Source organism: Platalea leucorodia, assembly GCF_965183815.1.
Source record: "Platalea leucorodia genome assembly, chromosome: Z".
Lineage (NCBI taxonomy): Eukaryota > Metazoa > Chordata > Aves > Pelecaniformes > Threskiornithidae > Platalea > Platalea leucorodia.
Window position 1 is genome coordinate 1,701,489 of NC_138858.1, and position 23,358 is coordinate 1,724,846.

Consider the following 23,358-nt stretch of genomic DNA (forward strand, 5'->3'; position numbering starts at 1 on the left):
CCAGGCTGAACCCCCCCAGCTCTCAGCCTGCCCTCACAGCAGAGCTGGGCCACCCTCGGAGCATTTCTGTGGCCTCCCCTGGCCCCGCTCCCACAGCTCCATGTCCTTCCCGTGCTGAGGACCCCCGAGCTGGACGCAGGGCTCCAGGGGGGTCTCCCCAGAGGGGGCAGAGGGGCAGAATCCCCTCCCTCGCCCCGCTGCCCACGCTGCGGGGGATGCAGCCCAGGAGACGCTTGGCTTGCTGGGCTGCCAGCGCACATTGCCGGCCCATGGCTAGCTTTTCATCCCCCAGCACCCCCGAGTCCTTCTCCTCAGGGCTGCTCTCCATCCCTCCATCCCCCAGCCTGTGCTGATACCGGGGGTTGCCCCGACCTTGCACTTGGCCTTGTTGAACCTCATGAGGTTCACACAGGCCCCCCTCTCCAGCCTGCCCAGGTCCCTCTGGGTGCCATCCCGTCCCTCAGGCGGGTCACCTGCACCGCTCAGCTTGGTGTCACCTGCAAACTTGCTGAGGGCGCACTCGATCCCGCTATGTCACTGATGGAGATATTGAACAGCGCTGGCCCCAGTACAGACCCCTGAGGGACACCACTCATCACTGGTCTCCATCCGGACATCGAGCCATTGACCACTACCCTCTGGATGCGACCACCCAGCCAGTTTGCTATCCAAACGCGCATCGTCACAGGTGTCACACGCACGTACAAGGCTTCAGGCAGAGGACGGAGCGGTGACGGCAGGGCAGCAGCAGCAAACTCCGCACGTGCAGAAGTAAAGCCTCCACTGAAACCTCCAGCAGGTCTCTCCCCATAACCCCACCGCTGCTGCCGCTCGCCTGGACAAACAGCTCTGCCGCCTAGTCCTGTAGGAGAAAATACACTTACTGTCTGCACAGCAAGGGGATGGACAGCAACTTGCGGGCAGGAGCCGCGTCAAACCTCCATCTTCGTTAGCAGAGCTTCGGTTGGTGGAAGACGACTTGAACACCCTCCTTCCATCCATAAACTTTCAACTACAGCACAGTTCTGAACTACTAAAAGCTGCTGGATTTTATATATATATGCATCTGTAATTTATATTACACACACATCCTGGAAAACCACTTCATTTCAGAGGGTTTCTGCAGGGTGCCCACTGTGATAAGCACAGGTCAGCACAGCTGAGGAAGCTAGAAAGAAATTAAGGTTTTGCTAAGGATTTGGGGGTTTTGGCAGAATAAGTAATATCTGCTGGTTGATAAACTTTGGTGAAAAGGAGGATGAGTTTATGGCCCTCCTGAGAAACACCATTTGGGGCAGTGCAGGGACACAGGGGGACAAAGTGGGGTGGGCAGGGGCTGCAGGAGCTCCCCGCCATCCCACACGTGTCAGTCCATCTCGGTACCATCCCGGTGATGCTCCTATGCCCCTAGAAAGCACAGGCAGTCCATCATTTGTTAAGTTCTATATTAAAATGAACACACTGAAAACCACACATCGTCTCCACAAAAAAAGCCCACTTTGTCTATTTGATTACAATATCCAGTATTTGCCCGTAGCCGTGCTGCCGCTGGGTTTGTTACCTTCCCGCCTGACCGAAGAGCATCCCCGGCTCCTTTGGGGCAGGCGATTTAACGGAAAGGTTTCCTTTTCATCGCACGGTGCATTTTGGTACCCCTCAAACAGAGGGTCCGCGCATCCCACAGACATCGTTACCCTAAAAGCCACCGGTATTGACCCATCCACGGAAAGTTCTCCTCCACGGAGCTGCTGGAGACGCCGGCGGCGCTGCCGTGCGCTTTGTGCTCGCCTTGAGCGTGTCCTGGCTCACAACAGCCCATAAACCCACAAAGGACTTGGCAAGTACCTTTGAGGGTGCTGGGGGAATGGATAACCCCGGACCATAAAGGGATGCCACCTCTATAATTAGCAACATCATTCTATAAAAGAAGGTAAGCTATTTCCAGCTACGCAGCCATCAGCTCCACCAAACCTTGGCTTGCCTTCCAAAGGTCCTTCAGCTTCCCAGGTGACTCATTACTGTGCAGGTTGGTCGGGGTTGGGGCGTGGGCTGGATTCTCCCTTTGGCTGTGTTTGCATTGCAAAAGAAAGATAAAGATTTCTCAACATTTCTAACCTGGCTGCGATCAGTACGTACAATAAAACGCAGGAAATTTCCTTTTGTCCTTTGGGATCTATAAAACTCACCTGGGCCATAGCAGCTCGTTGGCACGAGAAGAAAGGTGCAGGACTGAGATGTACGGGACAGGTTTAATCATTAAATCATCCTGTATCGAGACTTTGAGATCCTGCCGAGCTCCGTCGCGGCTTTTTCCGCTGGTGGGATCTCAACAGAAAACGGTGTAGGAGATGTTTGCGCGCGTGCGTGCTCATAGAGCGCGGTGCAGGCTGAGAAGAGCAGCACCGCGCAGACGACCAGCGCGGGTTACTCGTTAGAAGGGCAATATTGGTAAGGCGGGAGTATTTAGCTGTTAAATATTGGAAAACAACCAAAAACGGGGGCTACAGCACAGCTGCATGAATACACATGAACTCTGATAGGTCTTTAAGAACGAGTAAAAAAAAAGCTTCAATAGATTTAGGAGCTGCAGCACCAGGACACGAACGGTCAGCGGATCCAAGGGGCTTGAAAGCCCCTGAATAGTCCCGTGCTAATCTCTCACCATCATCACATTTTTACAAACAATTTTCTGTTTGAGGAAGCTGGTCAGACTCCAGCGGGAGTAAAACTTTGCTGGACTGTAAAAGGCGCTGTGCCAGGCCTGGAAAAGGATAAACCTGCCCAAGGAAAAAAACACCGTGGAGCTTTTTACGGGGTGCGTGAACCCTTTGGTTTATGGCAGCTGGTTACAGCAGCGCTATTGCATCCTCGGCTGTAAAACCCGCTTACGGTGACGTTGGTCACCGCCGGGGGACGGCTTGGCACGGAGATGGGGAGGGAAAGGGGATTTCCCCAAAGGGGGAAGTGGGGAGCAGCCCAACCCGAAACCAAAGGCCCATCAGGGCTCGGGCTGCCCGAGGAAATCCGTGAGCCCCGTCCCCGTGACGGCCGGGTGCTGGCTCAGAAAATGCCCCCAGCCACATCGGGGACAGCTGTGACCTCGGGGGAGGCTGCGTGGAGCATCGCAACCTCTGCCGGGGTGTGGAACCGGGGAGGGCACGGGTAGCATCCCCCCAAACGCGGGGCTGGTACACTTGACCGGAGCCAGGACATCACAGTGAGCATCAGACGGGAAAGAGTTTGATGAAGGGGTTGGTTTGGGGAAACTGGAAAGGAGCCCAGGCGTGCTGGGTCATGTTTGCCACGTGAAGGGCAGCAGACAGCCCCGAAATACGGACCTGAATCAGCCTCAGGCTTCTCCTTGGTGACTCCAATGCCAGCCATCCCCTGAGGCAGGGAACCAGCTGTGTCACCTCCGAGCAGATCTGAATCATAGAATCGTTAAGGTTGGAAGGGACCTGTGAGGTCATCGAGTCCAACCGTTAACCTAACTGCCGGGTCCACCTCTACACCACGTCCCTTGAAGCTTCGCTCTCCGCCGGGATCGCTCAGGGCTCACAGCGGTGATCACCTCAGGGTTTGTCACTTCAAGGGAGCCCAAGACAATTTACTCCCAACAAGTTTCGCTCGTGTGCACAGGGCTGGTGGGCTGCTTGCATCTCCAGATTTGGCTAAAAAGATGCTTTAAATGGCTTTTAAAATTTCTAAGCTCTTGCTGCTTCCTCAGCGTGAGGCTGATTTCACCCACTGGAAAACATCACACGTTTCTCTTCAATGAGGTAGCCGTACGCTGCTAATAAGTCACACAAGGCATTTTGTGAATTAATTTGGTATTATAAGCGTCCCACCCATTTTATCACTGCTTCTGATTAAAATTACCCAAAGATGCTGAGGTCCATTCCACTGAATAGACTGATATAGTTTCTAAGGTACGAAATCCTGTCAGCCATAATTCCTATTTCTCATGGGATGCAACGCAGCCTTTATTCTTATTGCTGTGTCAATGTTTTACCTGTTATTTTCAGAGCATAGCTACCCAGGGATGGACTTATTGCCTTGAAGAGCACCTCTGGTTCCAGGTGAATCACCCTGTTGTACCGCAGGAATATCCTGAGAAAGCCAAATTCCCGTTCTCCCAGTGACCAAAACGAGGGTCCTCCTTGGGTTTTGGTCTTGCGATAGAGGTGAATTGAGGAGACAGCCGGGCATTGCACATCTGCGTTTGAGATCCCAAGCTAGCCAGCGCGCAGTTGCAACGAGGCCGCCGTGTTTCGCGGCTGCGGCGAGCATCCCTCCCGTCGCGGGTTGCCCTCGCGGCTCCCGGCGTGCAGAACGTCTCCTGATGGGCAGATCACAGAGCAGCCCCACAAATTGAAGGTGGGAACCAAAACTAAAAGACGGAGCAGAATTCTCTCAATTTGCTTGTATTTCTTTCTGTTGACTTAAAGCAAATCCCTTAAGCAAACATGAGTTAGAGTTAAAAGAAAGGAAAGCAGAACTGAATTTGAGAAGCTCCGGGTATCAGATCTTGAACTTCTGCAACTCCTATTGCTTTCCACCTTCTTGTTCTTCAGAGCCGAGAAGCTCGGTCCTCATCTCTCTGCACAGATGGTCAGATGCATTTCAAGCCCATCTCTTCCATGTCAATTCAAGATAGTCATGACTAGAAAAGCTTTTTGAACAAAATCTGACCAGTCGTCCTCTGGGTAAGGAGGAAAAAGGCTTGGAAGAGATAAAGGAGACTCTAGAGGCAAGTCTCATCTTGTTAGGAACCAGGCCTCACTACATCTTGAAGGCAGGGGGGATATCTAGTTAATTCACTAATCAAAGAGAAAGCAAAAGAGGAGAGAATATTTCATCACTCACTGAATATAGTGCTCTTATGGGCCAAACGTTATTTGCAAAGCCGTAATATTAATGGCCTGGAATGATATCAAGAATTATAGGGCTGAGGGCGGTCCGGCGCTGTACAACGTTAGAGCAACGACCATGTATTCCGTCAGACAGAGCGACCCTGGAACCTCGTAGCACCTAACAACACCTCTTACTCTTATATTTCAAATATGCTATAAGCAGCAGATTCAGGCTTTAAAAGCAGGACTAAATCAGAGGGCATCTGGATCTTTAGCGGGTCTTTAGGCTCAGCTTTAACAAAGTTCACTGGTTTAGGCAACGGAAGACAAACTGGGAAGCTGGCGCTTGTGCTCTGCCCCTTTGCTTGGATTCTGAATCCAGGAGGTAGGACAAGAAACATGGTTCAGCGCTGTATTAAATCAGCCACAGACAGATCTGATGGCAGCCCAAAGGTTGACCGACACCTAAAGAAGCCGTGGCGAGAACAGCTGGGCTATCAGGATTAGTAAAAGTTAAAGGGGAATTAAAACCAGCACATGTGAAAACAGATACTGAAGTCAGCCCACCTGGGTACACGCTTACAGCTAAGCAAAAAGCCCTTCACTCAGCTGGAGGATCAGCCTGCAAAACCTTCGTTAAAAAAAACCGTAAAGTTTGAAAAAACAAGCTATTTAGTAAAAACCAAACAAAAAGAAAACATTCACAAGCGTGAGCCTGCTTTTGAAGCACGAGGGCACGGCTGCGGCAGCGGACGGGGCAGTCGTCGCTTTGGGAAAGGGCATTTCGCAGGCCGGTAACCCGATGGATTTGGACGACGGTTTCGTTACGGCGTGATAAACGAGAGCACGCCATCTCCCTTCGTGGTCCTCCCAAGGGGTTCTCCAGAGCGGGCTCACCCTGCTCACAGCGTACGGGGCTTCAAGCAGGTGGGCCGAGATGTTCATACCCAAACAAGAACAGACTGCTAGACAACCAAATTTCCCTCGGGGCTCCAGACATGCGTCTACAGAAGCGCTGGTACCTGAACCCCACTGCTTGCGGGTCTTAATGAAGTAGTTTGGAGAGGTAAATAGATGGATGAAGCGCTCTACAGAAACATTTCCCCTGGTTTGCTCCTCTAGCACACACCGATCGCAGCCTTCCGTGGCCTCTCAGGGTCTGGGGACTCACAAAGCTCAGCTGGCAAAGCACAAATTAGAAATGCCAGGCTTTTAACACTTTTAGATGTTTTTTTTATGATCACCGTGATCAGCCCCTTTTACTGACAGTCACTGTCCTGCTCTACCCTGGCGATAACAGCATCCACCGGGGGAAAGGACCTGAATCTACCAAGATACGCTTTCAAGAGTAGCTTGCAATCAAATACAAGACGGAATAAAAGCAGCACACCAAAAAAAAAAAAAGAGACGCAAGAGAGGAAGCAAACCTCTCCAACAGCAAACCCCGGCTCAAACCCAGCCCTAGGAGCACCCGACTGAGGACACTAACTGCGAGCAGGCGCCAAAATATTTGGTGGGTGCCTATAAGCAAGGGCTGAACGCCACGCCTGGGGACCGCAGGGCTCGGGAGGGCAGAGGACAAGAGCCATCGTGGCCACCGAGGTCGGAGACCGCAGCTTTCGGGCTGTTATTCCAGCAAAGGAACACGACAGCGGCAGAACAAACCCCTTTCCCCTCCAGCAAGGAGAGCATCTCCCCTACCTTGTAGGCACCTCTGCCTCTCCTAAGGAGCACCTCAGCTGAGAACCCAGCACCCCAACCTCCCTTTTCCCCACTGAGCTGTTTTAAACCAGAGCTTTGGGCTGATGGATTCCCCGCACCTGAGAAACCAGCCTGTTTCTCTCCTAACACCTGGAGGCACTTAATAACCTGGTAACAAGCCAGGTCTCCAGGCCTTGGGGCTGTGAGGCTGGGGTCAAGGCCAGGCGGGGACCGGTGAGGCCATGGCGCAGAAGAAATACCACTCCTGGGAGCTGGGGTGGGACAGGGGACGAGGCAGGTCCCTCTGGGACAGCGGTATCCTGAGCTAGGTCGCATAAAAGTTGGATTTTTATGTCCGACTCCTATTTTAGGCATTTTTTTGGCCACCAAACAGCATCACGAACCCCTCACAGAGGCAGCTGGGGCGGGTATTTGGGAAGGGGTTTGTGCTGGGACCTGCAGAGCCGCTCCCTCTGCTCCGCCATCGGCCGGGACAGCCCCAGCTGATGGGATGTTTGCCCCAGACTGATAAAGCTGAAGAGGAAGATAACCTTCAGCTGCCGTAAAGAGCAGCCAGGGGATTACCAAGAGCCTTGATAAGAAAGGAAATTGAATCCCAAGTGTGTATGTCACTGAATCCTTGTTTATTATGCATTGATAATAAATCAGTAATCCACTTTGATGGGGATTTAAACCCCATGAACTAAGCAAGTCTTTCCTGAGACAAAAAAAAAGCCCTAACCCATGGGAAACGGAGAAAGATCTCCTTGCCTCCCTGTTGCAGCCATCCTGCAATTAAATATTTACACAAGAAGGAAGAGGAACCTGAGGGTCACAAAACCAGGGCATAGATGCTAGCCTGGGAAATCACCTTTGCTTCTTTTTGGCCCATTTTTTGGGGGGCTTCTCTCTCCCCGCCTTTTGCATGGGAAGCACAGGCGCCCAACACAGAGCTTATCTGCTACCGAGTCTACATTCTGCTAAGAATCAAGCCTCAAATGTTTCTTTCCCGATCAGCTAGCAGTTTGGTGGCAAGGGCAGGAAAAGGAGTTCGCTGTCTTAAATTCGAGCGCCGCGCCTCGCCGAGGGGACGGCGGTTAGGGGAGGGAGGCGAATACGACCTGAAGGTAGGACGAGCTCCTTCCCGCCGTCGCTGTTAGATGCGGGGCTGGCTTGGGGACAGCTGGGGTAACACGATACCTGGTTTGGGGACAGACCCAGCTGTGTAAACGCGCTGTATTTGGGTGTAGACGCTGGTAGATAAGAGCGCCGTCTACGTGACAGAAAAGCAATGTAAAATTCAGTAACACGAGGGAGGAGACATGGTGGGATAATGGATGCCATACAGAGCAAACGGCAATTGTCATGGTAGAAATTCTTTTAATTTACAATCAAATTACATTGCACTATAAATAAAACATGACAAAATACAAGAAGAAACCCACTTTTTATAATTAATAACCCCAAAGTCGTCTTTTTTCTGAACATCTCCACATAAATAGCGAGAAAGGGACCGAAAAATACTGCTAGAAACATGGCGATCACGAAAACTTCTTGGAGCCGTTAACTGCTAGAAGAGGTTATTTGCCTATTTTTTTGGCAGCCTTTGGGAACTTCTTAAACTCAGCCTGTTCCTTGAAAAAAAGCTGAGCAAGGATATGATCTGCTGTTCCGTGGAAGTAGTCATTCATACGAAGAGTTTCCAGCTATGAAGAAAAAGATAGTATTTTAAAAAGAATAACCATAGCTACCTGATCATTTTTACAATATGGAATATTAAAGTGCACCTCAAATCCAAGGTGCAAATGAATTAACGTAGAGGTATATAATTAATGACAAGTTGTAGGCTGGGCTGTCAAGATCGCTGGGTCCGCTCAAGGACAAGCGCCTCCTCTTAAACACCAGCGGTACCTCGTGCACAAACGCGATCTGAATTCCATCTCTCTTACACCCACGGAGCGTGTCACACCCTACCACGGACCTTTTCTTTGTCTTCCCCACCTCCTGTGTCCGTGTACAGTTTTGATACGGGTTGCACGCCAACCATTCACACCAGAAGGGAATTTGCGCTATCAGGGTACTTGAGATATTCTTAGAATTTCTTTCGAAAGGTGCACACCAAAGCGTAAAGCTTGCGTGCATGAGAAAAGCATACGATTACGTAGAGTTGACCATTTTTTCACTCCCCTTGCCCGTATCAATTCTCACCTGGTTCCCTGTACTGTAGGCTAGAATCAAAACCAAATCCTCCTCACATACGCTCTTGATATAATGTTGGGTTCCAACAGGGAAAAATATGACATCTCCAATGTCGATGTTGAACCTGGCGGTGACTCCAGATGAGAGAATAACTCCAGCCTATTGCAAGTAAAGCAGCAATATTCAACAACCACCGTTTTCAGTGTGCTGTTATTGGATAGACAGACAGTGACGGTCCCAGCACCGCACTGAAATCGGCTGGCGGAGCATCACTGCCTTCACTGAGACTCCAAAAAGGCAGGGGGGTCCTAGGCAAATTCCTGAGTCAGAACGTGGCAAGTCCTCACATTACGGAGTCTCATCATTCCATCTCAATTACCTCGGCACTTCAAATTTGCACTGAGCGAAAACCATCAAATCCTATACTCTAAATCTTAATACTCATTAAATTTTCTCTATTTATCTGTATTATTATTATTATTAAAAGTATTGCTTTTTTATTTTGTACTCCCAGCACTCAGGAGAGCGGGGATTCCTGTCATAAGCATGTGTGATTTTGCTGAACAATTTAACGAGACGGACAAATTCTGCTCTTTGTATAACTCCACTTCGATAGACAAGCTTCCACAAAGGTAACCGAGATCAAAATTTTGTACGGAGAAGGAAAGCGTGGACACTGAAAGTTTTGTAATACTACTAATTGTAATATTATTAATCAGGGCTGGGAATCCGTTATTAGGTCTGTAATTGTTAGACAGCCAAAACGCCACTGACTTATCCCTCACGGATGTAACAAATTACCTGTCTGATGTAACAAATTACCTGTCCGCAGCCGCTAATGACATAACCCATCTCATTAGCATTGAAGTGGAAATGAGGCTGCCCCAGTCCATTGCTGAATATCCGGAGAGTTGCTAAGGTAAGGGTATTTTCATGCTGAAAAACAGAACAAAAAGGTTCAGACGACCATCCAAGTTTGTTAAATCCCTGTTATACATGACAAAGCAGCGAGGAACCCACACAAATTGCATATTGTTCCTTAGGTTTAAATAGCTGCAGTATCCAACTGAAAGCACGTACCTTGTTCAGTGACTCACTAAAAATTTTTTCTGTTTCATTTAGCCCAGTGCCATTTATGCGGTAGCGAGCCCACTGGAAGATTCCTCCTGGAAAAGGATATTCTGCTGACCCTAAAACAAAGACAGCTAAATGAGCATTTCCAACGAGGTTTGGTTAACATTGCTTGTTAGAGTATTGGCCAACTTCAAGTCATTACTACGTCCTAAACTTGAGGCCTCGAATCTTATATTTTCTTAAAGAAAGCCCGTTTAGCTTCCCTATCCTTCATGCACCAGGCACTACGCAATCTCCTCTACTGCATTTTTCTCTAGTCAGATAATCACAATGAAAAACCCCGACTAGATTTTTTCCATCCCAAATTGCTATCAATAACAATACACTTAAAGAACATGCTAACTTCCAGTATATTAATTCATGTTAACCTTTACGGCACTGATTGTGCACCACAATATTTTATAAAGTACTGTCAATGCAGAAGAACTTTGTCATCCGAGTGCAAAGATTTTTGTCACACATCTATTTCTCATGACCTCCATCAGCTGCGTGTGAAGCTCTGGACCTATATTTGCTATTTATAGCTTATGGAATAGACTATGCTACTTGGAATTAAGTTTTGCCATCTATGTTTATTAGGTGCTCACTGATAATCACTAGATCCAGGCTGTACAGAGGGGTGTTTAATACAATTGTTGATAAACCGAACGGTGAATGTGCTTCGATGCCGTTTATGAAGTTGCATTTGTAAAGGAAAAGGGAGGACATAATTAGGTTTATGTTAAGGTGTTTATTCCTTGACGTTTCATATGCAAACGTGGGACATTCTGGGAAGCTCAGCACCAGTCACTCTCCAGCTAATCTGCTGCAGGGCTTCCTGGCCTAATCGATTTTAATTTCTGAATGAAAAGTTCAGGTTTAGGTTATTGCTTAACTTTTAACTGTAGCAGGGAACACACCAGTCCTGATTGCATACATCAGGAGAGAACCTTGAGCTGGGAAGTGTTTAGTTCATGCCCTGCTGCTTACTGGCATTCTGCTCTCCTATCTACTGTTGCAGATAGAAACATTAAAATCAAAAGGGTAAACTACTTTGAGATAAGAATCGGGTTATACATCTTCAAAGGGCAGTAATTAGATGTAGTACCAATATATTTTTCATTTTATCTCCTTAAATTCTTATGATTTCTCTAGATACTTTTTAACTCCTGTTTCAGTGAATCGATTACAGATCCCCTCCTCTCCCCCTCTAGAAACAGAGAGCTCGTACAGACAAAGTTCTTAGATGTATACCTTTGAGATTGTAGAAGTACTGCCATACGAGGTGGTCCGGAGACTGCACATAGGTGGCATTTTGTACAAGCTCATTTAAGTTTGGTGGGAGGTTAACTGCTTGATCTTCTGCTTGTTTCTTGAATGTTCTGATGAAGTTAACTCCACCTTGTGGCTGAGGGACACAATGCATATTAAGTTAGAATCCTACAATCGGAATTAAAAATTTGCTTCATTGAATGTCCCACCTTAGTACCTGGTGGTAGACAAATTCTGCCTCGTGGACACACCTCATCTCTTTAATTGCCTCGCCCTGTCAATACTCTATTTTTCTCCTTTGCTCTGCCCTTCCTTCTCCGTTACCACAGAGATTTGGAGCAGAAGGGAAACTCGATCCGTCTCCCATCAAACTGTTTCAGGGTGGGAAGGTCTATCACAGTTCTGTGGTTTGAACCCGCAAATTCCTCAGACTCAGCAGAAACTCAGTGGCCGTATTCTTGCTCGTGGGACATTGCCAACTAGTCAGCTCAAATAAGATCCACTTTAACAAGGAGGTGGACTTATCTATAGTTTCCTCTGAGATCTTCTCATTCCACAGAGTTCATCAAGGGTCTCTTGGGAAATTAGCTTTGGGCTTCACTATGTTCTTTGCCCTTCCACCCTTGGAAATATGGAGGATCCTCCATGAACTGGGGATAAATGCGAAGAGTGGAGGAGAAAAAGTTTCTTGGAGAGAGCATCATCATTTATTTCTCCTGGTGTATAAAGGAACGCAGAGGGTGGCACAGTGTTACTCAAAGGACGTGTGTACATCCTTCCACACTGATGGGACTAGAGAGAAGAGCTGAGGTAGGGAGGATCCTCTCCAAGAAATATAGAGCTTGGACTGCGATGTTAATGTGTAGAAGACTAGAGAGAGGCTGGCTATCCTACCACACAGACCTTTAATGCTCTAGCTGCTATATCCTCCGGGGTAGAGAAAAATGCGTCATCTACATCCAAGGTCTGAAGTTCTTCATGTGTTGTAAAAAACAGCAAGAACACGCAGTCTTCTGATCCTACGTTCTTTATCCAATGCACAGTGTTTCTAGGGAAGAAGATCACTTGACCAGCCGTGACGTTGTATGTGGTAACCACGCTGTCATCCGCACCAATTACTCCAATCCAGGCAGTACCCTGTAATGTAATCAGAACTTAACGATCCTAATGAAAGTTTTCTCATTTAATCTATATGCGGCAAGTCAGTAATTCAAATAACCTGAAGGCTGTTTGCAGAAAACAGATCCTGATGCACTCTCTAACAAGCCTGTGTGAGCTTAAATCCAGAATAGCACCTTAAGTGACAGTATTTTAGAAGGTTTAAGGAACACATGACAAATACATGTTGCTCATACTCAAACCATTTCTTATTAAAGAGGCTGTGAACAGTTACGAAGGAGTCATCTTTGACCAAAAACTGCTGAAGAGAGGACCAGGTGTTTGTGGAATGCTGTACTCCAAGGATGATCCCCTATCCAGCTGGAGCTGTTCAGTTCTACGCTGATCAAAACATGAATAATTATTCTTAGAAATAAATTAATGATTAAGATATATCTAAGTACCTATGCTTCCAAGGAAAGATAATTTTGTTTTCAAATTAATATGCTATCTCGAATTCCTCACGGTGAGTTTCTATTTCTCTCTTTTATTTTCTTTACTTTTACGGATTTGAAATTTGACTCTCAGGTGAGATAGGGCAAACCTTTTCAAAGAAGATTTATTGGGGGGGTGGAAAGGGCGGGGTATTTGGTCTAGGAAAGAGAAGACACTATGGGAACAAAACAGTCTCCCATGTATAAAAAGTTGTGAGAAAGAAAGATGATCTGAGGGTCTCCGCAGCCAATGGAGATAAACAAGGAGAAATTAGGATTTTTTTTTTTTTTTTTGCATTAAACAAAAATGGGGTTTGCGTACCAGCACAAACTTTCTAATGGTTTGTGTGATGAAACATGGGAGACAACTATTTTTTGATTTTGTAATAGCTCCTTTGTTGAAGATTTTTAAAAACTGAACAAAACTGTCAGATACGCTTGAAGTATTCTTATCCCGCATCAATACAGGGGATGGAGCCAGAGGCTTTCTTAAGAACCTTAGCAGTCCTTCATCTCTGTGATTCTATGATGGCTCTGTCATATAATTACTTTAATCATTGTAAGCGCTTGGATAAGTACATAAAATTCTGTAACTTCCAGGTATCCAAAGTCTCCCCTGACCTCAGTGTTTATGCTTCATTGGAAGCTACAGGTGTTTGGTCCTCTTGCAAGTAGCAACATTAAACAGCCTTTTTCAAGCAGCTCCATTTGAAAATGTTATTTCAAGCAAGAAAACTAATGTCATACATCAGTCAATGGTCATTCTGCTTTTATTACCTGTTAACATTTGTATATAATGTATATGTAATTTTCTTTTACATATGTACATCTTCTATATATACATGACGCTTTAAACTGCGAAACCAATTGGGAAAGCTGGAATAATCAGATAATACCTGTAGCAGGTAGCCGTGTTCATTGGCATTAAAATGCCAGTGGGGAGCCCGAAGCCCTTTGCTCTTGATCCGTAAGGTTCCAAAAGTCATTTTGGAGCGATGGGTATTGATACTTTTTCCAAATTCCATTTCTTCATCACTTTGATATTCATTTACATCCTTCCTGAATCTTGCCCACTGAATTTCACCACCTGGGTAGTTATGTACCTGTAAAGTTAGTGAGAGTGGAGAATTGTATTAATTGTGGACAGTGGGGACCAAACAATCCAAAAATATTTCAGAAAATTCTTGGTCTGGGCAATACTGAAAGGACCTATTCCTTTTCTCACTGAGGAGTCTCTCTGTATGTACTTTAGTCATTTTTCGCCATCATTTATATACTTTTTCATGTCGTGATGCAATAGTATTGTTTCTACAAACGAGAGAGAAATAGTGATATCAAGAACAAAATTATCTGCTCCTCCTCTTTATATGTCATTCTGGACTTTGATTTGGGAAATCAGTTACAGATATGCTTAAACTTTTAGATTCAAACCATTTAGAACATTTCCTGAGTAAGACATCTTCCTGAATTTCTACAGTTGCAAACTATTTGCACCTGAAACTCTTCCTTTCCCAATATTTGTACTGCCTCTAGAACGTTTGGTACTTGAAAGAATCATCTTGCTCTGAGGAAGGACATATTAAAAGGGTTTCTCTCCTCTTAAACACTTTTGCTTGCCTTCTTAAAAACATTTTTTGTTTGAAAAGGAATTACATAGTTAAATCTAACATCAAAAAGTACCAGAATGGCTGTTGTCAGTTTAAAGTGCCCTACTATCTAACCTATCCTTTTCCCTCTTTTGCTGAAAAGCAAAAGTTCATCAGGAATTATTTTTTATATAAAGATATATTTAGAAGATGGAGTATGTCTTTAGAGTTTGCTCAAAGGATACGTTTCTATAAGTATCAAAATACACCTAAACAAAAACTACATAATTCCTAGGGCTTCGTTACATCGTCAATTAATTCATTTTAGCTCACTGAAACAAGATCATGGAGTTCATTTTTTCTTGCCGCATAACCGTTTGTTTGGATCCAGTCCTAAGAATGAAAAGGTTAGCGTGCTACTCAGCTTACATTAAAATTTGATCTTTCTGGTTTCGTTTCTCAGAATTTCATACTCTGTAACTTAAAATGGTTGCCTTGTCTTGCAAGCCTAATTTGTTGGAGCAATTATTTAGCTCTCCAAGAGGCACTCCAGAGATCCATACCACTTCCAACATCTGTTACGAATTGGAGCGAAATGCTGTCAGGAAGTTTGTGTCTCTCCCCACGGATTATAAAAGGAGCCTGGATAACGGGTTTAGACTGATCACCTAATGCTTAAAAAATAGTTAGGTGAAATGAATTCATTAAACTTCTATATATGATGCTAGAATATTATTGCACAAGATGAACAATTTACCTTTGATTTCCCCAGATGATTCAGGAACTGGAATTTGATATCCACGCTTTTTTCATCTGGTTTTGGGGAAGATGCACCATCGTCTTTAACAGCCGTGTCTTTCATAAAGGCGCTGTTCTTTACATAGACCAAGGAGAGGGTGAGCACTCCTATTGCGGTGGTGATAACGCAGGCCAACAGGCAAACTAGAAAGACTTTCATGAGGGACCAGCTGCCCTTTCTTTCCTGAAATCAATAAAAAGCCCCCCCAAACAAAAAAGAAAGCTTTCTTAGATCTAACACACGGGAGAAAGTTTGTGATAGTTCTTTTGTAATCAAAACAGTATGCCTTTCAGAAACACAGGTGTAGCCAAATTACTGAGCCCAGTACAGGGAAACCTTATAGAGCATATGATCAGATTGTTGCTGTCCTTTCATTATTTCATCAAGTAAAAGCACGTCTTCCTAGGGTCTTACAAACGCTTCAAGATTTTGTTCATTGCTGTTTCTAATCTATAGCACAAACCACTGAAGACCTGGAGCATCAACTCATGGCAAACCTTCATCTCTGGGGCAGAAACGCTGCCTCTGCCTTATCTCCCACGGCCCAGCTCCCTGGCAGCGGAGAAGACCGGCCAGAATGGGGAAATTTTGTCCGTACTAACTGCTCTGGGCATCGTTTCTTTACTGAAAATGTCCTTTGTGTACATCCAGGCTTCTGGAGGAGGGTGAAGGGGAGAAGCAGCTGGGCACGCAGAAGCACACAAGTTCTTTACAGAAGGCCAAGGCACTCCTGGCACCATGAAGCACCACCTTGGTGAGGATGTTCAGTGGTTCCTGTCCCAGAATCATTTTTGCTGCTGAAGTTGCAGCTTCAGATGAATAGAGACTGCATCCTCTGGCCCAAATTTTAAAACTCTTTACTGATTCTGGGTGCACAGCTTGATCTACCTTTAAAAGCCTGATTTTTCAGACAGTGAGTGCCTGAAAATGAGCTGTGAATGTTGATTTCTGAAGCCGGACGATCAAAAATGAAAAAAAATTGAAGATTACATGCTGATTTTAACAAAATGACCTTTTTTTCATCAATCTATTTGGCAAAAGCTCTTTACAAATACATTTCTCTTGCCAGCAGAAAAGTGCTCGAACTATCACCCTACTCTATTCGTAATAATCTTTTCTTCAGCTTAAATGACTCCCTTTTTAAAGCTTGTGTTCAATTAAATACCACAACAGTAGTACTCAGACCACAGAGTCTCATCAGAGAACAAGGCTTTATAGTTAAGTGCATTCGAAATCCCCGTTTTCCAGATTTGAAGGACCTTTCATTTACAGCAGTTTCACAGCAGTGGCACCAATTCAATAATTATTTTTAAAGCCGAAAGAATGCTGTACATATTGCATAATAATAACGCATACAGACGGTTCTACCTCAGCACAACTGTGCGGAGTGAGTTGTGTCGTGAGGAAATCACCAGCCTTGGTGTATTGATAGCCGAGAAGCAGCACTGGGCTGACTGCAAACAACTGTAACGGCTGATGAGCGATGCGTCAACTCTTATCGCACAAAGTTAATTCAAATCCCAAGAAGCAAAAACTTTAATGGGAAAATTACTGAGAATTACTTTTCTCAAGGGCAAAAAAAAAAAAAAAAAAAAAAAGAAACAGTACTCTAATGTGTAACTCGGTAGAGTTACTAAACATTACCACAAGATGAGCTTTTAAGTAGCTCTTTCTGTTAAAATCAATGGGGAATCCTCCAAAGATAATTACTTTGTCCAATAGTTATGGGATAAAGAATTTAGCTATTAACTTAAGTGGGGCCAGGGAATTATGTCTCACAGTTCAGATCCTAGCTAGTGCACACGGAACTACGCATTTTAGGACCTTAGCAACTGTAGCCCTTTAGAGCTTTTCTTTTCTTCAGGACCTTCTTAATAGCATAGGATTAGGTCATATTACAAAATAAGGGTTTAATCTTCAGACTGGCTCTGTTAATAATGAGTTGATAGCACCGTAAAAGAAAATGACTGGTACCTCTTTCTTTGGCCACTCTTTTCCTTTCGAAGAACTATGTATGCTCTCTCCGTGCATTTCAAATGCCTGGTTATCCATTTAGGAAAGCTGAAATAGATTAGTCCACAGAAGACAAGAAAAACGTTGAAACAGAAGAATGTTAATTCCGATACGTGCTCAGTTACGTTACAGAGTCCAGGGAAGTGACTCATCTTCTTCTGCAGCGTAACACTAATGGCATTTAGTGCAGTACCATTGTGCAGAAATGTGATGCAATACAACAAGCTCTTCTTCACTAAACTGCAACAGGGAGGTGTGACAATTTCCTGATTCAGATTTAACATTATTCATATATCACATGAACCCTACGACACAACATGACAACGAGATAGAGTCTGAACCGTCAAATACGTGGGGAGAAAAAAAGCAGAGGGCATCTAGTTCCTTTACCTATGCTAACAACCTAATATATTTAAATTACAGTTTGGGCTGGTTGTGTAACCTACTTTTACAACCACAAAAACGGTTGAGGTTCCAGAACTACTCTGGCAACCCATTTCCCTGCTTACATATTATTGTTAAAAAGGTTTTCACAAGCCTAAATCATTCCTGCTGCAACAGAACCGTTCCATTTTACCCTTCTGCAATGGACATGCCCTGCTTGGGGAGACCAACAGTACATCCAGCCTGGTGGTTCTTCTCCGGCAGGACTTTAGGAAATGATAAGGGAGAGCAGAGCCTGGCTACTCTTTCCAGCTTACACCTTTCATACTTTCCAAGCACGCGTAGCTGTTGGATGAGAGATGCTAGGGGAAATATCCTCTTTCATAGAATGAAATCTAAAGGGAAAACTCCGTGACTTAGATGAAGTCTCTTCTAAACCTGCTGATACTCCCCGACCTCCTAAGTTTCCTGCTTGCAGGTTAAAACGAAGAGCACTTCTCAGTCCTAAACAGATCTATGAGCTCCTTTAAGGCCTCCTACATTTCTGTATCGTGGGATTTGAGCAACAGCACACCCATGTTCCCCTCTCCAAGCTGAAGGTCCCAGCCTTTTTAGTCTCTCCCTAGTAGACAGCTCTTCCACCTCCATGATCATTTCAGTCACCCTCCTCTGAACCTTCTCTAACTCCACCGCATTATGAAAATACAGAATAGCAATAGACTTCATCTGGGGTTGTCTAGTCTGGAGAAGAGGAGGCTGAGGGGAGCCCTCATCGCTCGCTGCAACGGCCTGAAAGGAGGCTGTAGCGAGGTGGGGGTCGGTCTCTTCTCCCCAGTAACAAGCGATGGGACGAGAGGGAACGGCCTCAAGCTGCGCCAGGGCAGGTTTGGGTTGGATATTAGGAAAAACTTCTTCACCCAAAGGGCTGTCAGGGCCTGGCCCAGGCTGCCCAGGGCAGGGGCTGAGTCCCCATCCCTGGAGGTATTTAAAGAATGGATAGACGTGGTGCTCGAGGACACGGTATAGATGGACTTGGCAGTGATAGGTTAACGGTTGGACTCGATGATCTTAAGGGTCTTTTCCAACCTTAGCGATTCTATGATTCTACGATTCATTGTTAACTGCTCTCCAAGCACTGTTTTCCACCCATCTTTATACTTCCCTAAAAATAATTTAATATAGACTATGAGTCCTTGTTTTGAGGCCCACAAGTGTTAAATGTTGCTACCCAGTCATAAAAAGGAAAGGAGGTTTGTGCAATACACAGTGTTTGTCATGACTTCTCTCTCTTTTTTTTTCCCCCTCCTCATTTCCTTGATATATTCCATGTTTGATTAGGTACTTCTAGGAAACTGAGGTTTAAGCTTATTGCCCTATAATTCTCTGGTATCATTTAGCTGACTTTTTGTTAGAAGTTACTTTGCTAGTCCCATTTCTAGACCCTTATGGGACTGCACGGAGTTCAGATTTCTGATAACTCGAAGATAGCGTCAGCCATTTCTCCAAGAGCTTTGTGTTAATGCTGGTAGGCGTCGTCCACTGAACACAGGTAGCTTGCGTAAGAGCCATCAATCACCTTTTCCCTGTCGTAATCTGAGTTTTATCCACTGCCTGTTGCCATTGACATTTTAAGTAAACGTTATGCCTTCACTGATATCATTTATTACATCATAATTATAAACTTAAAAAATTTTCCTTGGTCCTCCTCATATCAGTAAGGGACTTATTGTTTACTGTCATAAGCAATAAGGAACTTTTGGGTTATTTTATTATCTTCGACAGCTCTTCCTCCTTGTCTCTCATTTTTGTGCTTTGGACTTTCCAAAAAGCACAAAAGTCCAAGATGACTCATCTTTAGGGACAATTCTAGCTATTTCCGCTATGCTTCCTTCTTGAAGACCATTGAGGACTCCAAGACATATTACATTTATTTTCACTGTTCCATATGAGGATATCCTGCAACTATATCTTAAATATACGTATTTTTATGAACTGCCAAACTCCTGAGCTCCTTTTTCCTAGACTTTTTTCATAGAATTTTGCAAACAGATCTTTGAATTTCTTGTAGCTGCTTTTTTCTATTCTTCCTCTTTTCCATTCTACAAAGCTTGAAAACCTTGTAAGAAAATTCTTGTATTAACCTCCACCTTCTGTATCAAAACCTGATATCATTCTAGTCTAAAAACACCCCGGATACTCCACTCAATTTATTTTTCCCAACAAATATTTGGTTAACTAGTATCTCTTCGAGGCGAATTATTCTGTCAGTTGTTTGCAAAAATGTTCTTTCCATCTTATCTTTCTTGGTTCGGTGGTCTTAATGGTAGGTCCTCAACGTAACAGCATTTTTCTGCTTTCATTATCATAAAGATACTTCTAGCAGATTATCTCCCTCTGTATTCTAGACTTCAATACAAAGGTAAATATTCATAGAGAAACGTTTCTTCCCTCCCCTTTTCTTCAGGAGCCACCGCCACTTTTTTTCTGTATTATTAAAAAATGAAATATCCCACCAAGTCAACCTTTATGCTGCCTAAATCACAACTTTGCATAGAACCTTGTACATTCTTCCATTTAGTTGCCATACAGCCTGCACTAGGATAGACATCTTAAATGTTACGCAGACATATTCACTATCCTGTTTTCCATATGGCTTCAATCCTTTTTATAACAACCCTCTATCCGCCGTTACTATGCCTCTGGTCACCTTTCCACTGATAGCACTTCCATTCTTTTGCCATCAGCACCCATTAATTCTAGTTTAAAGCCTTCCTTCCTAAGTTGGTAAGCCTAAACTTAAAGAAGCGCTTGTTTTTCCTGATGAGATAGAGCCCATCTCTCCTCAGCAGTCCTTTCTTTTCTGTTCTGGAAGAGCTGTGAAAGCTCAGCCGTTCAAATTGGCAACAGCAGGATCAGGTCAATTAAAATTAATGAGAAGTTCTTCTCCGTTCCCTTTGAACGGCAATTCTCTCTGCACAGTGAGAGACCTGCCAACTGTAAAGTTGACCAAATATTTTGAGTAAGGACACAAAAATTAAAAACCACAGTAGATCACAGAATCCATGATCAACAAGAAAGAAAATATATGATTTTCAAGGGTTTCGCAATTCCAGATACTTACATATATATGAGAAGCATCTTTTGGAAAACAAATACAACTGCTCTGGCAGCATCAGAGTTACATAGAAAAAGAATGAATAGGTTGATAATGAGTGACTGTGGGGCTTGCAGTTTTTCAGATCCTCCTTTTCAGACTAAAACAGGTATAAACTCTAGCCAAATTAACGCTCTGCTGGCAGCACGGTTAGTCGTCATGATATCTGGAGCCTGAATTTAAGTTTTCCTATATCAGCGCCTTTTTGTATCAGTGTGAATCATAGAATCGTAGAATCATGGAATCGTTAAGGTTGGAAAAGACCCTTAAGATCATCGAGTCCAACCGTTAACCTATCACTGCCAAGTCCACCACTAAACCATGTCCTCAGAATACAGGGATGCAGAGGGATTTGCTAATGCAAGTAGACTGTTAAGAGAGGAAAAGATAACTGTAGCTTACAGTCATTCCATGGCAAGCCCAGCATCGCAATGGACTCTCTCATTACGCCTTGAAAGGGCAAAAAGCCCCGAGACAAAAATCCCACCTATTTTCCTCCCACCATGCCAAGGCACACTCTTACCACAGACAGGATCTTCGCAAGGCTGAAGAGCACAATACTTGTCTTCATCAAAGCCTTCACTTCCTCAGCTCCGTTTTACTGATATATATACACCCCGTAATTCAGGAAGTGCCCTCCTCAGAAAAGATTTCCTGTATATGCAAATACATAGGATCACAAATACTTGTGCACATCCTTAGCAAACAGTTCTTGTAATTTGCTGAGAAACTGTGACTCTCCTTCTATCTAGTCCTGCTATTTTATTTTAGTATTTCCTCTAAATCCTGGTCTCTCTCTCTCTGCCTGCCTTTTTGCTTTTCCCACTGCCACTACAGAAGACTGGAGTTCAGTAACATTCCTTTTCTCTGATCTAGCCTCAAGGACAAGAATGTCACTGACAGCTTGGATATGGCAATTACTTTTGTTTAGTACTTGATTTACATATTCCGTTATTTTTCCTGCGTGGCAACTTCTTTATTCAAACTTAGAAGCAAACTAAATTCTGGCTACAATTGCAAGAACTGGCCAGTGTATACAACCAAAAAGTTACTTTTTTCTATTGATATATAAGGGATCGAATCCCTCTTTAAAATACTCTTTAATGGCCATGATAATCTTGATAGCATTTAAAAAATATATAATTTTATGTGAAACCAGTTGTCTCCACTTAGTGACTAATGGCATTTTATTGGTATTTTTTTTTATTCTATTCTTATTTGAATTTCTATTTTTTACAACTAGAAAGCGTCACTCATGTTGCTTAGTTTGATATGCTTAAGGTACTTTTGTTTTGTGCAGTATAGTACCTCACGCAGCGGACCTTATCCATGATCAAAGCCTTTCATACCTGGCCGATACGAAGTTAGTGAATATGAATATTCAATAATGTCAACAATACTTTTAGTTGTTACCCAGGTCTGTGCGCCATAAAACCCCCCAAGAGTTGTGCTGAAATTCTCCATCAAAAGTACATTAAACTGATAAAGGAGAAATGTCTGGAGGCTAATAAAAAGAACTCCGAAGAATGAGGAATCTCACAAATATGGATAGGTATGAGGATTCTCCAAGGGGGAATTAATGAAAAAGACTTTCTAAATAGCAAAGAAACTCTGCCCTAACATCAAAAGAAATTCTGAGGGAGCAGGGGGTGCTTTACATTTGTCCTGCGTACCCCTGCAAGCAGGGTACAAGGGGACTATCAGGGCTCAGGGCATTAAGTCTTGCTTTGCATCCACCTTGCCTGTGCTACCAGCACCCCAAGGAGGATCCGTACACCTGGATGAATAAGTCTACCTTTCTCCTGTGAGCTCTGTAGGCAGAATACCCTTCAGAAACAGGAGAGCTAGGAGAGCTTAGGCAGTGCCACACTAGTCGTGCTGAGAGTCTGAGGTGTACTAGCTCAAACAATGCAGCGTACACGCATATTATGCCTAACTACCTACGCACGGCCTCCAGAGTAGCGCAAAAGTAGAGCAAATTCATCGTGATCCACGCTCAGACATGTGCGATGTCAGGAAAAAACCTCATCTTTCCTTGCACGTCTGAATTCCTTTGATAAAATGACCTCTGGCTAACAGATAGTGCCTTAAACAAGTTATACCCGCAGCATTAGTTGGTTTGTACGTTCATGTAATGCTTTATAAAAGCTTCTACAAGAAAGTTTTCTAGAGGAGTAATTTCATTTGTTGTACTCTGATTTCAGACCTAGCTCTCAGCAGTTGATAAAGACCAATAAAATCTGTCTGAAATACATTATCACGTATTACTTATGATCTCCCTGTGTTCTCATGATACCATGACAGTCATAAAATGATATAATTTACTATCTCTCTACTTACTATTTTTAACAGGAAGATGGGAGAAATACATAGCTAGTCTTCCTTCTACTCTTTCTTCTGGTTTCTATTTAATTTCTCAGAATCAGCACACACTTTAGGTACCTGCTTTCTCATGTGTACCTACACTCTGAGTAAAAGGAAACAGTTCACTAGAAAGGCATGTCGCCATACGTATTTTGTTTACTGACAGCATAAAATGCATTATATAAGGCTCAAAAGAGGTACAAAAGGCTTCTCTCTAAATGTTCTGTCAATATACTTCACTTCACAACTCAAATTACTACTTACAGCTTTCCTCTTTGTCTCTCAATTTGCTGCTGCCAAATGGGGTAAGTCCTACTCCTCTCCCCCC

General features: G+C 44.2%; 1 protein-coding gene across 1 annotated transcript; it reads right to left on the bottom strand.

Moving 5' to 3' along the window:
• Positions 1-8,134: 8,134 nt before the first annotated feature.
• On the bottom strand, positions 8,135-21,512 carry LOC309602050 (uncharacterized protein; the record flags this gene model as incomplete). The annotated part of the gene is made up of 10 exons (XM_082335352.1): positions 21,190-21,512; positions 17,090-17,176; positions 15,074-15,298; positions 13,627-13,833; positions 12,042-12,275; positions 11,121-11,274; positions 9,834-9,943; positions 9,576-9,689; positions 8,763-8,912; positions 8,135-8,260 (listed from the first exon to the last, which is right to left on the bottom strand). The coding sequence occupies exons 2-10, from the start codon at positions 17,165-17,167 to the stop codon at positions 8,135-8,137; spliced, it is 1,398 nt and encodes a 465-aa protein (XP_082191478.1). The 5' UTR covers positions 17,168-17,176; positions 21,190-21,512.
• Between the last annotated feature and the right edge of the window lie 1,846 nt (positions 21,513-23,358).